Here is a 17,958-nt window from a genome sequence, read left to right as displayed (position 1 = left end):
AGCCTACCACCATCAGGTTCATTCCAGGTGGAATCAGCCACTTAATTGGTTGGCTTTCGTCTTCAATATTGCTGCCCAAGAATCTCATTAGCAAACTTCTGCCAGCCTTATGTTTGCATGCAAGTCCAAATCACTGCTAGACAATATGTGATGGTTCTACCAACTGTTGCCTAAACAAATTGATGCAGTGCAAAATTGTGACATTTGGAAGTGGGAAGGGGTAATCTGAAGCATAGTCTTTCACAGAGATGCCCAGAGATACAAGAGGAGGTGGCCATATGATCTCAGTCTGTGTGGCAGTGTCTGGGTGCAGAACTTTCTGGTGGTGACTAAGGAGAATGTAAACAGTAATTGGGAAGTTGCTGCCATAGATTATGTAGCTGGTACAAATTCTCTGGTTTGTAACTCCAGTCACTATACTCGTCAAAAACCCACAAAGCAGAAGGTTTTTCTGTGTTTATTTATCCAAAACTAAACCTGTAAGAAATAGTCTAAGAAGTAATTTATATTGATTTTGAGCCTACGTAAGGAAAAAAATGAACTTATTAAAATTGTTGTGTCTATTTGAACTGCCACTGATTTATGTATAAATATAGATTTTTAATGTACATTAAATTTCATATTCATAAAGAAGTCATGATAGTTCTGTAAGCTCTATCCCGATCCATACATGTGATATTTTTTGTAATTTTTTTTAAGCTTATACCTTTATAATTAACTGGAGTCACGAAAATGGTAAAATAAAGAAAGAGCTGCTTCAGCAAGGTGATTTGAACAATATGTCTTAACTGTAGTCCCACCACTGAATACAGAAATGAACATTGTTTGTCTGAATTGTCCTGCCCAGAAACTTGCTCCATGGAGATGTTTTGAGGGTAGGAGGATGAGCTGTGATGGACACAGCACCACTACACTTGTGCCCCTTGGGCATGTTTGAATTTTGCAGTGGCCACCACGGCTACCTATTAAGTGATAGGGGAAATAAGGTCAGTGTTGGCCTTAGAGCAGCGAGGTACTCGCAGACAGTATGACTCCTGGGCCTGAGCTGAAAACATTGAATGGGTGTTTCGCTCGGTGATTGCTTCCAGATATAGCAGTGTCCTTAGCACAGGTGACACACTTGGAAGTCTTGTCAAGTGTGGTGGAAGTTCTCTTACATGACCACATTAACAAGTTTCAAGATGCAACTGCCACATGCTAATAAAGGACACCAAGAAGAGCTTTCGTAATCGTGTGTTAAGGGCAACCTTGAGTAGGTATACTGCAAAATTGCCGTTTGTCTTTTTCTTATTTGAGTACTGGTGCCACTGGGAGCTTTAATGTGGCTTTTCAGTTTTGGCTGTAGTACCTATCCAGTTGCATCCTATCTGTTAAATTTTGATGTTGTCCACAAAGTTTGTGCCTTTTTTAATTTGGCCATATCTGTTATTATGATGTCTATAATAAAGTACAGGGTGGAAAAAAAAGGAATGACCAAATTTTCAGGAAACATTCCTCACGCATAGAGGAGCTTGAATTATCCAGCAAAAGTTGTGTTTCTGATGATTAATGTGACTATGAAGAGAAGTAAAAATAAGCTCTAACATCAAAGTGTTTGTGGACCCATGTCCATACAACATTCTTTCTTCTTCTACATTTGAGAAATGTTTCCTGGAAGTTTAGCCATACCCTCTTGTTACACTCTGTATATCTGAAATTATATACGTCTGTAATTTTGTAGCTTATCCCATTGTATATGTGGGCAATTGTGAATGAGGATAAAGATTCTGATTCTGGTGAGTGTCATGCCACATCAATGACAACCGGTTTCAAACTATACAGGAGTTACTGTAGTCAGTGTATGTAAAAGCATCTCAGACAGTGTTCCAGTGATAATTGTGAAGAGAGCTATTTGCAATGGGCATGCAGTCGGGTCCTTCACAAAAGGCCATTGCTCACAGTGACCTTTAAAATTGCACACCTTCATTGGGCCAAATGGCACAGAAACTCAATAGTAACTGACTGATGGCATGTTGTGCAACTCGATGAGAGTAGTGATTTTGTCTCTTTTCAAATAAAGCAAGATTTTGAGTGCACTTATTGCGTGTTGAACTCACAGTGTGAGGATGCCATAATTCACGATGAAGGTGGTTATGAGATGTTTTGGGGGTGTACTATGGCTGGAGCTCACTCCTTTGGGTTACCATGGACACAAACCAGGTTGTTATTTTAGCATACTTGGTGGCCAAGTGCTGCCCTTCCTTGTACATTTTGATGATGAGTACACCACGAACACTACTGTCCTCTAAGATGAAAACAGTCATGTTCACAAGGCTGTATGCATACATTTCTCATTCAACAAACACTTAGGCTCCCTGTTGCACCTTGACTGGCCTGATAAAAAGTCCAATCACTATCTGATAGAAACTGCTTGGGTCTATTTGGAACAATGGGTGAAATGATTCCTGCAGTTTGATAGCTCTGCTGGATCCAAACATCAATGAGTAACTTCAGCTGGATTAGCATACTGGTGGAAACTTGTGAACTCTCTTCCTCAATGAACTGAGGCCATTATGAATGCTATAGGCGGTGTTACGGGGTATTGGTGATGTGTCCCCGGGTGGTGACTAATTTCTTGTGCAGTATGTTTGATATACATGATGTCTAGAAATAATTAATGGGTATCCGTATACAATTTGCATTCTGTTGATTCCTGAGTCAAAGGTCTCTTTACCAGAGAGTTTCAGCTCTCCTGACTTGTGTATATATTTAGCCTGTCTACTTGTTTTATTTTAGTCAGATTGGTCAGCAATGAATACTCTTTATGCAGACTTGATGTTTATTGTGAGCTGTGAGGTGCAAATGTTGCATCCATATGAAGTTAATAGATGTCTTTAGCAGCTGCATCAAGAGAGAGTGAAAAAGTCACAATTTCATCTGGAAGTGCTAAATAGTAAATAATCAGACACTTACACTTTACAGCTTAAAATCTTTCCTAGTCATTTCAAGTGAGCAATTTTTGATTGAACAGAATAGCAGTGATTATATGCTATCTTGTTACGTCTGTTTGCAATTTAATCATAAAAAACATTAATTTGGTATGGAAATTACTGTTGTCATTGCATAATGCTTTTTGAACACAGATTATGGTAACCGTGTCTCATATTAGTTTATTGAACGTCAATGAAAGTTATTTTGAATGTTGATGAAAGACAGATATTTTTTCTCACATGGTACTTGAACAATGGAGGGTTATGAGTACACAGAGTCGAGAGTACAAGTCTCGATGGGATGACAAACATTAGACAAGTAAAATACACAGTGTGAGTTTGTATAGTCAAAGTGGTCTCACCAGCTGAGTTCTTGCGTGCCATGTCCTCGGCACTGGAGGTCTTGCGCTGCTCGATGCGCAGGTTGGGGATGTTGAAGGGTGGCACGTGCATGTTATCTGAGCTGTACTGGTGGCGCAGTGGGCGGTGGCGCTCTGGGCTTGGCAGTGTCAGGTTATCCAACTTCAGTTTGTTGCGCTGGTTCCTGTGGACACCGCACGTCCACATCACTACTCGAGTCCTCACTCTCCTCACCCACTCTCCACTGTTGCAGCCTGTGGCTAATGACTTGTTTGTCTATGTGATTGTCATATATACAGGGTGGTCCATTGATAGTGACCGGGTCAAATATCTCACGAAATAAGCATCAATCGAAAAAACTACAAAAAACAAACTCGTCTAGCTAGATGGGGGAAACCAGATGACGCTATGGTTGGCCCGCTAGATGGCGCTGCCATAAGTCAAACGGATATCATCCAAGTGTCCGGACCGTTCGCAGGATAGTTACGTTAATTAAGGAAACAGGAAGTGTTCAGCCGCATGTGAGATGTTAACCACGATCTTCAACAAATGATGATGCCCAAGTAGGTGTTTTAGCTGCTGTCGCGGCTAATTCGCACATCAGTAGCAGACAAACTGCGCGAGAATCGGGAAGCTCAGAAACGTCGGTGTTGAGAATGCTACATCAACATCGAATGCACCCGTAGCATATTTCTATGCACCAGGAATTGCATATCGACGACTTTGAACGTCGTGTACAGTTCTGCCACTGGGCACGAGCGAAATTACGAGACGATGACAGATTTTTTGCACGCGTTCTATTTAGCGACAAAGCGTCATTCACCAACAGTGGTAACGTAAACCGGCACAATATGCACTATTGGGCAACGGAAAATCCACGATGGCTGCGACAAGTGGAACATCAGCGACCTTGGCGGGTTAATGTATGGTACGACATGGTGGGAGGAAGGATAATTGGCCACCATTTTATCGATGGCAATCTAAATGGTGCACTGTATGCTGATTTCCTACGTAATGTTCTATCGATGTTACTACAAGATGTTTCACTGCAAGACAGAATGGTGATGTACTTCCAACATGATGGATATTCGGCACATAGCTCACGTGCAGTTGAAGCGGTATTGAATAGCATATTTCATGACAGGTGGATTGGTCGTCGAAGCACGTTCACCGGATCTGACGTCCCCGGATTTCTTGAAGGATATTTGCTATTGTGATCCGCCGACAACGCCTGACAACATGGGGCAGTGCATTGTCAATGCATGTGCGAACATTACGGAAGGCGAACTACTCGCTGTTGAGAGGAATGTCGTTACACGTATTGCCAAATGCATTGAGGTTGACGGACATCATTTTGAGCATTTATTGCGTTAATGTGGTATTTACAGGTAATCACGCTGTAACAGCATGCATTCTCAGAAATGATAAGTTCACAAACGTACATGTATCACATTGGAACAACCGAAATAAAATGTTCAAACGTACCTACGTTCTGTACTTTAATTTTAAAAACCTACCTGTTACCAACTGTTCGTCTAAAATTGTGAGCCATATGTTTGTGACTATCACAGTGCCATCTATCACAAAGCGAAAAAAGTGGTCCAACTAAAACACTCATATTTCTTTACATACTACACGACTATGTAATAAAAAATGGGGATTCCTATTTAAAAAACGCAGTTGATATCCGTTTGACCATGAAAAGTAAATCTAATCTAATCTAACCTAATATGGCAGCGCCATCTAGCGGGCCAACCATAGCGCCATCTGGTTTCCCCCTTCAAGCTAGACAAGTTTCGTTCTTTGTAGTTTTTTCGTTTAACGCTTATTTCGTGAGATATTGTGCCCGGTCACGATCAATGGACCACCCTGTACACAGACACACACACATTATATGTACTGAAAGAAAAAGAAAAGGAGTTGTGCGACATAAACCCAAGTTGGCAGGCATGCTTCTACATATGAAAAATGTCTAGATGCTATTCAGGTTTGCTTTAAAGACACACTGTAACGGTCGTGATTATTATTTATCTTTGCAATTGATATTAGCCAATAATGCCTTTAAGGTGACAAAGACGCCACTATCAACACCTCACTGAGCTTGAACAAGGTCACGTAATAGGGCTACGAGAAGCTGGTTGTTCCTTCTGTGATACTGCAGAAAGACTTGGCAGAAATGTTGCCATTGTACATGACATCCGGCAGCGATATTCTCGAGAATGTACAGTAGCAACGAGACCATGTTCCGGATGGACACGTGTCACTATCGAGAGGGACGACCACCGTGTTCGATGTGTGGCTGTGGCGCCTCATACTGCATCTGCAGCAGCGATGTGAACACCAGTTGGCGCCACAGTGACACAGCGAACTGTTACAAATCGGTTACTTCAAGGACATCTCCAAGCTAGAATGTAATGTGCATTCCACTGACCCCAAACAACTGCCATTTGTGATTACAGTGGTATCAAGCGACAGCTCGCTGGATGATTTCTGTTGTGTTTTCTGGTGAAGGGTGGTTCTGCCTTGGTGCCAATGATGTACATGTTGGTTAGAAGGGGGCAGTTGAAGTCTTGCAATCAACCTGTCTGCGTGTTAGACACACTGACCTACACCAGTAGTTATGATCTAGGGTGTGATTTTATATGACAGCAGGAGAACTGTCGTGGTTATTTCACGCAAATTTTATGTCGGTCAGTTGGTTCGACCTGTTTTGCTGTCATTCATGCGGCATTCCAGGATGTTTTCCAGCAGGATAATGCCCACCCACTGCTGCAGACCCAACACGCTCTACAGAGAGTCGAAATGTTGCCTCGACCCACTCGATCACTGAGCAAATATTGGATATCAATTACGACAACTCCAGTGACAGCCACAGACAGCATTAACCATCCACATTTTGACTGATCCAAGTGCAACAGGCATGGAACTCCATCCTACAAACTGACATGCACAAAACAATGCATGCATGTTTGCATGCTTGCATTCAACACTGTGTTGGTTACACCACTTATTAATGTACCAGCATTTCCCATTTGCAACGGTTTATCTCGCACCTATATTAACCAGTGATCTTGTAATGTTGATCACTTAAATACATAAGTGTATTCTCGAAATTTAATAACTTTACATTAATTATTTTTCGTTGTTGCAATTTTGATAAATGGGGACAAATACCAGGAAACGATCCCGGGAAAATTAGTACCAAATTAGTACCCATTCAGAAACACGTTTCAAGGACGGTACACCCACTAGAAGCTGGAGATGTAAAGATCTTCGTCAGTATAGGTTTCATTGACTAAAAGCACGCAAGGGAACACAGCAGGCAAGTGGAAATGTTTTAGTTCCACACTCCAGAGGGCAGTGAGCTGTAGCTCCATCATGTAGTAGCCACATTACCCTTCGTACCAATGAAGGCACGTCATCCAGCGGGGGCGCCAATGTCACACACAGAAGTGCAGATATGCCTTGATTTTAAGGCATTGTGGGAGAATGACTGGTCATGTGAGGCAGTCGCCCATAACCCTGGACCACATATTGAGCTGAACTGGTGCTGATGGCTTGCTGTCATTATACCATGGCCATTCTACAAAACCCACATGTGGGCGTTGCGAAGGATGATGGTATTGCCTCTCGTAAAGGTAGCCTCATCTGTGAATAGTATGGATGACAGAATTCCCAGCACCAGGGTGACCAGAGTGACTAGCAGCAACAAAACTGTCGCCACAGAGCCAAGTCTGTGAGTAATAAGTTCTGTATGCATTGTAAGTGATACAGACACTGGCAACTGTCGTGAAGACTATTTCACACTTGTTGTCTGGCCTACCCCATGCTGGCAGGCCACCTGTCTGGTGCTGACACTACAGCCACTGTCAAAGATGTTTTATCTCCACCTTCAAGTGGATGTGAATACCGTATGTGCCTACCATATGTCCATATGACCTTTTTTGCTCCTAATTTTCCAGTGATCGTTTCCTACAGTTTTCTCCATTCATCATAATAACTGTAAATTACTACATTTACAAATTTGTCAAGTTATTAGAGGAGATAAAAACAAACATTTTTGTTATGTGACACAGATGTCAAAGGTACAGTTGGGCTCTTGAAGACTTTGATGCTGGACATGATTTTCTTAGCCCAATGTTCACAACTGTTTTGACTTTTTCATTGATAATCAAATCTGATTTACTACAGAATTAAATCCTAATGCTATGAAGGTTGGAATTTCATTACGGCTAGCAGTGGCGACATCGATGGATAAACAATTACATGGTTATTGTTTACATGATTTAGCATTTAGATGAAAGTTTCTACTGATGTTTACAGGTTCTTGAGGGCTGACACTAAATACCTCAAATGCAGATGTATGGAACGCCCAGCATGACATACGCATGCATCCATTCAAATATCAGGGGGTACAAGACTTGTCAGTTAATGACTTTCTCTACTGCGTGCATTTCTGCCAGTGGATTTACATCATTTCTTCTAGACGTGTATTTTGTTTACTGATGAGGGTGCGTTCACAAGGGAAGGAATATTGAACAGCCATGTCTGGGAGTTGGAAAATCCCGAGGCGCCGGCCGGAGTGCCCAAGCAGTTCTAGGCGCTACAGTCTGGAACCGCGCGACCACTACGGTCGCAGGTTCGAATCCTGCCTCGGGCATGGATGTGTGTGATGTCCTTGGGTTAGTTAGGTTTAAGTAGTTCTGATTTCGGGGGGACTGATGACCTCATAAGTTAAGTCCCATAGTGCTCAGAGCCATTTGAACCATTTGAATACTGAGGTGACACACAACTATGTGGGCTGGTATTGTTCACGGCTGAAACCTTTGCCTTACACGCCCGGTGGAGGAAATTACTATACCTTTTACCATGAAATGCTACTGGAAATGCAGGAGAGTGTCCACCGCAAGCAGTCAGACAATGATAATGGTTCCAACATGACGGGACCCCACTCCACTTTGTCGTTGATGTAAGAGGAACATTCAGACATTGTTTTCCCCAAGTTTTTGATTTGTGAGGGATGGGCCAGTATCGAAATCACCACGTTCTCTTGGCCTCAACCCTATGGCTTTCTTTTAGTGGGAGGCGGTCAAGCGTTTAGTTTGTGAGACAACGATAGACACTCCAGAAGAGTTGATTGCCTGGTTGGTTGAAGCTGCAGCCATTATTTGTTCTCAGCAACGTTTCTAAATCAATATTTATCACATGGCAGTTTGGGAACCGTATCTGAACATCACTAGCGTCAAAACTTTATGGTCACTTGAGGGGGGGGGGGGAGGGGGGGGGGGGGGAGCGGTGCGCCTGTGACATTTTTGCTACATAAAAAAGTATTACTTCTTATCTTGTCTAAACGCTCTAAAATTTTGCATATGTACGGTAAATGTTTTACACCCTGTATACTATAAACATAAAAAAGAGAAAATATTGTTTGTTAGTACGTGTATTACAATCGAACGCTCATGTATAGAATAACGTGCAAATAATGTAGACATCAAAAACTGACACTGAAGATGCTTTAAATAAAATGAAAAGCGTCTGGTCCTAATAAGACTTTCGACTGTCGTAAATGACAGAAAAATTTCCGTGTTATTTGAACAGAGAAACATTTGTCGTCAGGAGATAATGCAAACCAAGAAGAACGTACTTGGTGGTGTAGTAAAACTATCTGTGTGAATTATTTTCTACAATTGTCCATCAAAACTGTTTAGTTTCAGCGAAAATTAGTTGACGCAGTAGGAGCATTCGTGATTTCTACATTGAAATAAGCTGTGACTTACCAGGTCATGAAATAAATTGATGGTGACATATCTCTGAGATCATGGGAGAATGAATTTCACGGAATTTCTCGAACATTACGAAATAACGATCGTTTTCGTCGTCGGAGAAGCACCACAAGGTAAAAATGGTTCAAATGGGTCTGAGCACTATGGGACTTAACAGCTGAGGTCATGAGTCCACTAGAACTTAGAACCACTTAATCCTAACTATCCTAAGGACATCACACACATCCACGCCCGAGGCAGGATTCGAACCTGCGACCGTAGCAGCAGCGCGGTTCCGGACTAAAGCGCCTAAAACCCCTCGGCCACAGCGGCCGGCCAACAAGGTAAATTTGAGGAAAAAAAAATGGTTCAAATGGCTCTGAGCACTATGGGACTCAACTGCTGAGGTCATTAGTCCCCTAGAACTTAGAACTAGTTAAACCTAACTAACCTAAGGACATCACAAACATCCATGCCCGAGGCAGGATTCGAACCTGCGACCGTAGCGGTCTTGCGGTTCCAGACTGTAGCGCCTTTAATCGCACGGCCACTTCAGCCGGCTAAATTTGAGGACTTCATGTGAAGGCTGAGGAGCTTTGTCAAATGGGATGGACAGTGATATGATAACTCCGATTCAGTAACAATGTAGCATGACTGGGGTTCTGCCCGTCGGGATAAGTAAAGACTACTCTGCATGGGAAAAATTTTCGAGTTGACAACAATATCGTTGCATGCGCGACGAAAGTGGCTTAACGACCAGTCTGAAGGGTTTTGCTGCGGTACATTCTTTAAGTGCAAACAAAAATGGATGTATGCATGTCTCGTACATTGTGCGTCATTTCAAAAGGGGTAGCCACGCGGAGTAGCTGCGTGGTTAGAGGCGCCATGTCACGGACTGCGCGGCTCCTCCCGCCGGAGGTTCGAGTCCGCCCTCGGGCATGGATGTGTGTGTTGTTCTTAGCATAAGTTAGTTTAAGTAGTGAGTAAGTCTAGGGAACGATGACCTCAGCAGTTTGGTCCCTTATGAATTCACACACATTTGAACTAAAGAGGTTAAGAAACAATGCTTTTACTTGCTAAATTTCATTGTTCTAGTACACAGTATTACTGAGTAGATCTGATGTACTATTTGAGTGTCCTTTTTTGCTTGGATGAGTCCTGCACACATAAGTTACAAAACTAGCTAGAAGAATGATTAGTTTTTTTGACAGTGGAATGGTGATTCTATATATATTGTAACAAAACAAGACCTACAAATTTGGAATGGCAGTAGAGGGTATCTTGAGAAGCACTACGAGGGTAGGAACTCAGGTATGGAAACGTCGTCCAAAGATACTGCAGAACGTCGAATCAGTAGGGACAGCGCCTGTCACGAGGCTACCCGCCTGGCAGCAAACATCGGTTTGGACGCTGGCGTGTCGTAAGCAGACTCGACGTTGAATCCTAAGCTTTCTGGGATCGCAGCGAGGCTCCCGAGAAAGACTCGTCGGCCTCGGGTCGCAGCTCGTGACGTGAGCCGCCAAGTACCTGACGCTGCCGTTAGATGACAAACTCAGCGAGCTGTTCTTTTCAAGACGTCAAAATGACTGCAATGTATTGAAGTTATTGTCGGACTTGTTACACACACTATCATTTTTGCACTCTTCTCAGTAGCAGGCTGTATAGATTTTATGAGCTTTTATCAGACAAGGGGACTAGACGGACTGGCTATGTTCGATGTTCGATTTCCTTTACGTACATTCATAGAACGTGAAAATCTGTGCCCAGCCATCAGTTTACTAAATCAGTGCGACACAGTTTAAACGGCAAAACATTTCAAAGGTGTTTCGCAGAATGTGTAACGTCGAAGACTGGTCTCTGCTTTGAATCTTCTTAACAACATTCTTTTTCTACTTTTACTCAAATTCTATATTTTTTTCAAGTGGAAATTATAATACAGAAACAATGAATTATAATTTTCTACCGAAAACAATCATTGTTTTTTTTTTTAATATGGGTCACATAGAATATGGAATGACTCATATTCTCCAATAATACTGCAGAAAGAATTTTCACTCTGTAGCGGAGTTCTGCTGAAATTGAACTTCTTCACAGATTAAAACCAGATTATTCTGTCAGGTAGTTTCGTCAATAATACTGGTGCATTTCACATGCTCGTTTCTCCATGGAGTGAAGAAAGGAAAAATAGTGGATATTAGCCGTAAACATAGGAGATATAGAGACAAATTCATAGTCGAGTATTATTGATGAATGTAAGTCATTTCACATGTCTGTATCAAATTTCAATTTGTTTCATATGAGCCATAATTTAAAATGATGTTACTTTCATTACACAATTACGGTTCTGTATTTCTTTATTACAGTTTCAACCTGACAAAATATAGAATTTAAATAAAAGTAGAACAAATTACAGGTAATTCGGACCAGAAACCTTACGCACTCAGCTACAGGCATCTACGAAACAGGTGTGAAATGTTTTGCAGCGGAGTACGCGCTGATATGAAATGTGAAATGCTTTGCACTTAACAGCTGTCGGAAATCAACTCATTTTCAGAGGCAACTTGGTTGAGTTTTTCTTTTCTTGAAGAATTGTGCAGCACTGCTTTAGGAGACTGATGTCTAGGCACAGATTTTCAGATCCAATAATATACGTAAAGAAAATCGAACATGGGCAGTTCACAAGGTCCCCCTAAAATGTCACATATACGCTGACAGGTTAAAATCCATACAACCTGCTTTCCGACCGGAGTGCCACAATAATTCAAATACGTTGCAGTCATTATCACATCTCGAAGAGAACGATTGGCTGAGTGCGTCTCGGGAAATACAGATTTTTCACCGTGTGGTTTCCATCTTTTCGCCAGGGTGAAAGTAGATCAGGGGAGAAGAGGCTCTGCGTCGAAGAGAACGTTCACACAGCACTTCTCGAATGGCTCCGCGACCAACGATAGGATTTCTATCGTCAAGGGACTAAGTAACTGGTAGAAGCAGAATATTGTGACCGTTCTTTTCAGAGACTTTGCGACTACGTTGAAAAATAATGTCGTGTGTCTGTGTCACTTTGAAGTGTAGCGCAGCGTTCTATAAAAGTTACTTGGCCTGTCATAGCAATGGGTAATTTACTATATTATAAGTCGCCCCCTAGTCAAAAAATGTTGTTATAGTGAAATACTGATTTTTGTATGAACATGAATCTCAGCCTTTTCATTCTCTCTCTCCCTCTCTTGGCCCGCAGCTCGTGGTCGTGCGGTAGTGTTCTCGCTTCCCGTGCCCGGGTTCCCGGGATCGATTCCCCGCGGGGTCAGGGATTTTCTCTGCGCGTGATGACTGGGTGTTGTGTGATGTCCTTAGGTTAGTTAGGTTTAAGTAATTCTAACTTCTAGGGGACTGATGACCGTAGATGTTAAGTCCCATAGTGCTCAGAGCCATTTGAACCATTTTTTTCTCCCTCTCTTTCTTTAAGGCCGGCCGCGGTGGCCGTGCGGTTCTAGGCGCTACAGTCCGGAACCGTGGGACTGCTGCGGTCGCAGGTTCGAATCCTGCTTCGGGCATGGATGTGTGTGATGTGCTTAGGTTAGTTAGGTTTAAGTAGTTCTAAGTTCTAGGGGACTGATGACCTAAGATGTTAAGTCCCATAGTGCTCAGAGCCATTTTCTCTTTCTTTAAACAGTTGTTTATAGCATGTTAACAAATCCGGTTGAGAAACTTAATGATTTCAGTTTTCTACATATATTTTAATCTCGTCAGTGCACTAAAGCACAAATTGTGTACTGAAATTTTATAATAAACCTTAAACGTTCCGTTATATGCTTTCCACCGGAAAAATTTCTAAAATGCTTTTTGGGTGGGTTAAAACATACTTTTGTCTGGTGGGGTCCATACCACAGGTGCAGCCTACAGTTACAAGGATCGTAAATACTGCCCTGTTCTGGGCACGAGCTCCTATCTTGAGTTCGTTCCTCATGATATCTTCTATAATTCCTTAAAATTTGTCAGTATCGACTGGAGTGAGGTAAGACAGCCAGTGTAAAATGTTAACTTTCCTGAACGGACATCGGTGCGAATCTCTAGTGGCGGCGAGGGAGGATTGGGGGAGGGGGGGTGGGAAGAGAGGGTTGGGTGAAGGCTATCTGTACGCACCTGTCGATGTGGTCGAGCATCTCCTGCAGTACCTCGAGGAGGTTGGTGAACTGGTCGAGGTTGAGGCTCGGGTTGACCGTCTGCGGCAGCAGCGACGGCATCACGCGGGTCGCCATCAGGTTCACCGACAGGCCGTACTTCTTGTCGCTCAGCATCAGCCGGTAGATGTCTGCAACACAAGCACCCCTCCTCAGCATGTGCTCCTCTGTTTCACACTGCTCGCTGCTCTGTTTCACACTGCTCGCTGCAATCTCATAGACAAATGTTTGCAAGAGCTGCAACACTGAGAAAGGATGAATCCTAACTCAGATATCTAGAACACTACATCTACACGTACACTCCGTAAGATACCTAAGTGTGTATCACTCCCCCCCCTCTTTTCCTGTTCCCATCACAAATGGTACGTAGGAACACGATCGTTGCTAGGCCTCCATGTAAGCTCGAATGTCTCTAATGTTACCTTCAAGATCTTTTTTCGAGATATACCTAGGAGAAGATAATACAGTGGTCGACCCTTCTAGGAGCGTACACTCCTGGAATTTTTATAGTAAACAGTAACGTGATTTAGAACACCTCCACGGCAGTGATGCCACAGGAGCTGGATGACCATATCCGTGACTCCTCCATTCTAATTAAACAAACCTGTGACGAAACAAGCGTCTGATTTTCGGATATACTTGATTTCCTCTATCAGTTATATATGGGAAGGATCGAAACAAGGTCCCTGGGCTTAACGAAATTCCATTAGAACTGCAGATATGAGAGAGTCAGCCATGACAAAACTCTTTCATCTGGTGTACGGTATGAGACATCAGAAACACCGCCAAATTTCAAGAAGAAGGTAATACAATGCCATAAAGAACAGTAAAAAAAACGACGCACCTCAAAGGAGTTATCCGAATGGGACGGAAATCGGTAGACTGATATGCATGTACAGACAAACAAATGATTATAATTCCAGAAAAATGGGATGATTTATTGAAGAGAAAAAGCGTCACAAATTGAGCAAGCCAATAACGCGTTGGTTCACCTCTGGCCCTCATGCACGCAGTTACTCGGCTTGGTATTGATTGACAGAGTTGTTGGATGTCCTCCTAAGGGATATCGTGTCAGATTCTGTCCGACTAGCGCGTTAGATCGCCAAAGTCCCGAGCTGGTTGGAGGTCCCTGCCCATAATGCTCCAAACGTTCGCAATTGAGAGACCTGGCTATCTCGTTGGCCAGGGGAGGGTACGGGAATCTCGAAGACAAGCAGTCTCTCGCCGTGTGCAAGTGGACATTATTCTGCTGAAATGTAAGTTCAGGATGGCTTTCCATGAAGGGCAATCAAAGGGGAGTAGAATATCATCGATGTACCACCGAGCTGTAAGGGTGTCACGGATGACAACCAAAGAGCTCCTGCTATGAACAAATGGCACCACAGACAGTCACTCATGGTTATCGGGCCATATGGCAAGCGACAGTCAGGTTGGTATCCGACAGTTGTCTGGGCGTCTCCAGACACGTCTTCGGCCTGGAATCTCATTGACTGCAGTAGGATTATCTTCAGTGATGACTCCCGCTCCAAACTGAGCAATGATGCTCGGCGGAAGCGTGTCTGAAGACGTCCTTGACAGCTGTGGGATACCAACATGATTGTTTGCTGAACTACACGATTCACTTTTTTTACGTTCACCTTGATTATATACCTGAAATTTTGATTAATGTCACTGACGAACAAGGTGAATACTTTCACGAAGACATAATGACGATATCAGGGCCACTTGACTAGCAATATGGTTGGATACTACTGCTGATCACTTCACCGAGCAGCAGAACAATCAGTTCACTGGAGGAAAGCCGTAATAGATGCTTTATGGGCAGAGAAATGAAATAATCATCAGCTGACACGTGATACTCACTTAATCAAGAGGTTCCTGTTGAAAAAATTAAATTAGTGTTATAAAATTTCCATTTTATAACGATGTCATATTGTGACAAAACTACGTGACAGGAAAATCAAACTGAGGTGAGACATTGATTCTGTGCCCAAAACGCCATAGAATTAATCTCTCACATGACAGCCGGCCGGTGTGGCCGAGCGTTTCTAGGCGCTACAGTCTGGAACCGCGCGACCGCTACGGTCGCAGGTTCGAATCCTGCCTCGGGCATGGATGTGTATGTTAGGTTAGTTAGGTTTAAGTAGTTCTAAGTTCTAGGGGACTGATGACTTCAGCAGTTAAGTCCCATAGTGCTCAGAGCCATTTGAACCATTTTTTTGTCACATGACAAATAGTGGTAATAATATTTTTTCGTTGCCCTGTGTAATTACACATTTTAACTGACAGGCGAACTGGTTCTTGATTTCAAATCTAATTTTCCTGGGTGTAGCGTGTGACTAATTACGTTGATACAGTTATACTTCGTACACTGAGCTGCTACTTGCGAAACAATTCTTGGTGTCATGTCTTTAAAAGTGATGATCGGTAATGTGGTGAACCACCTCCATATACCCCAGTGATTCCCAAAGTGGTCTGTATCGACCTCCACGATCGATTCCACCTTCGATGGAGAAAAAGGGGTGCATTATATGCACTGAGGACAAAAATTAAGATATCTAGGAAAATTTGATAAGACACGTCAACCACAGTCAACCCCCAGAGCTCTGCTACGCCTTGCCATTCTCTGCGAAGCAGAAAGAGTATTTTATGCTGCGTGTGATGGGCCAGGAACCGCTTCGTCACACATCAAGAGATGTGTTAATTTTGAACACGACACAAACGGCACAACAAGGGCGGTCCACGAGAGTGGATCCCATTTAGGCAGGTTGCAACCAGAATTCCAGATTCTTCTCACAGAGTTGAAGCTCGCCCCTAAGTGTGTCACTCAAAATGGTTCAAATGGCTCTGAGCACTATGGGACTCAACTGCTGAGGTCATTAGTCCCCTAGAACTTAGAACTAGTTAAACCTAACTAACCTAAGGACATCACAAACATCCACGCCCGAGGCAGGATTCGAACCTGCGACCGTAGCGGTCTCGCGGTTCCAGACTGCAGCGCCTTTAACCGCACGGCCACTTCGGCCGGCTAAGTGTGTCACTGTTTGTCTCATCTGCTGAGAGAGGGGTGGAGCAAATTTTCATTTTCGTTCTCCTGCAGGCAACATAATGCGACATTATTAACAATTTTGCTAGCTTCACTTCATTAGTACTGTACATAGTCCTTCTTCGAGGAGTAGAAAGCGTATCTGGCACAGCCGGTGTTGGGCCTATAACCGTTTCGTCACACATCAAGAGATGTAATAAACTTGAACATGACACAAATGGCACAACAATGGAGACATACGGAAAACTGCAAGCTATCAAGGAACAACTGAATTTGTCAGCCATTGAAGAGGTTTTAAAAACTGCTCTACACAAACCTGCTTATGATACACCTGTACACAAAAGAGTACCTTTGAGCAGCAACACATTTCAAAGGCGTACTGCTGAAATGAGTTCTGATGCTGAAAGCATATTGTGTAATTATCCATTTCTCCATACAGCTGAGCGAATCAGCTTGCCTGATAATGATGCATTTTTACTGGCAATGTTCGTTTTGTTGTTGTTGTGGTCTTCAGTCCTGAGACTGGTTTGATGCAGCTCTCCATGCTACTCTATCATGTGCAAGCTTCTTCATCTCCCAGTACCTACCGCAACCTACATCCTTCTGAACCTGCTTAGTGTATTCATCTCTTCGTCTCCCTCTATGATTTTTACCCTCCACGCTGCCCTCCAATAGTAAATTGATGATCCCCTGATGCCTCAGAACATGTCTTACCAACCGATCCCTTCTTCTAGTCAAGTTGTGCCACAAACTTCTCTTCTCCCCAATCCTATTCAATGCTTCCTCATTAGTTATGTGATCTACCCATCTAGTCTTCTTCTGTAGCACCACATTTCAAAAGCTTCTATTCTCTTCTTGTCCAAACTATTTATCGTCCATGTTTCACTTCCATACATGGCTGCATCCATACAAATACTTTCAGAAATGACTTCCTGACACTTAAATCTATACTCGATGTTAACAAATTTCTTTTCTTCAGAAACGCTTTCCTTCCCATTGCCAGTCTACATTTTATATTCTCTCTACTTTGACCACCATCAGTTATTTTGCTCCGCAAATAGCAAAACACATTTACTAATTTAAGTGTCTCATTTCCTAATCTAATTCCCTCAGCATCACCCGACTTAATTCGACTACATTCCATTATCCTCATTTTGCTTTTGTTGATGTTCATCTTATATCCTCCTTTCAAGACACTATCCATTCCTTTCAACTGCTCTTCCAAGTCCTTTGCTGTCTCTGACAGAATTACAATGTCATCGGCGAACCTCAAAGTTTTTATTTCTTCTCCATGGATTTTAATACCTACTCCGAATTTTTCTTTTGTTTCCTTCACTGCTTGCTCAATATACAGATTGAATAACATCGGGGAGAGACTACAACCCTGTCTCACTCCCTTCTCAACCACTGATTCCTTTCATGCCCCTCAACTCTTATAACTGCCATTTGGTTTCTATACAAATTGTAAATAGCCTTTCGGTCCCTGTATTTTACCCCTGCCACCTTCAGAATTTGAGAGAGAGTGTTCCAGTCAACATTGTCAAAAGCTTTCTCTAAGTCTACAAATGCTAGAAACGTAGGTTTGCCCTTCCTTAATCTAGCTTCTAAGATAAGTCGTAGGGTCAGTATTGCCTCACGTGTTC

The 17,958-nt window shown here is 42.8% G+C and overlaps 1 protein-coding gene across 1 annotated transcript in view; it reads right to left on the bottom strand.

Annotated features, from left to right (window-relative positions):
* The window catches only part of LOC124613288 (protein kinase domain-containing protein ppk32), a 717,316-nt gene that overhangs the window by 121,169 nt on the left and 578,189 nt on the right, over nt 1–17,958 (bottom strand). The window contains exons 12-13 of the mRNA XM_047141982.1: nt 13,232–13,400; nt 3,332–3,513 (exon numbers count right to left, since the gene is read on the bottom strand). Coding sequence (XP_046997938.1) covers nt 3,332–3,513; nt 13,232–13,400 — 351 coding nt within the window. The remainder of the gene's footprint in view (nt 1–3,331; nt 3,514–13,231; nt 13,401–17,958) is intronic.

The sequence above is a fragment of the Schistocerca americana genome, chromosome 4 (genome assembly GCF_021461395.2).
Source record: "Schistocerca americana isolate TAMUIC-IGC-003095 chromosome 4, iqSchAmer2.1, whole genome shotgun sequence".
In the NCBI taxonomy this organism is placed as follows: domain Eukaryota; kingdom Metazoa; phylum Arthropoda; class Insecta; order Orthoptera; family Acrididae; genus Schistocerca; species Schistocerca americana.
Note: the sequence above shows the minus strand (reverse complement) of the source record. Positions and strands in the feature narration are given on the sequence as shown.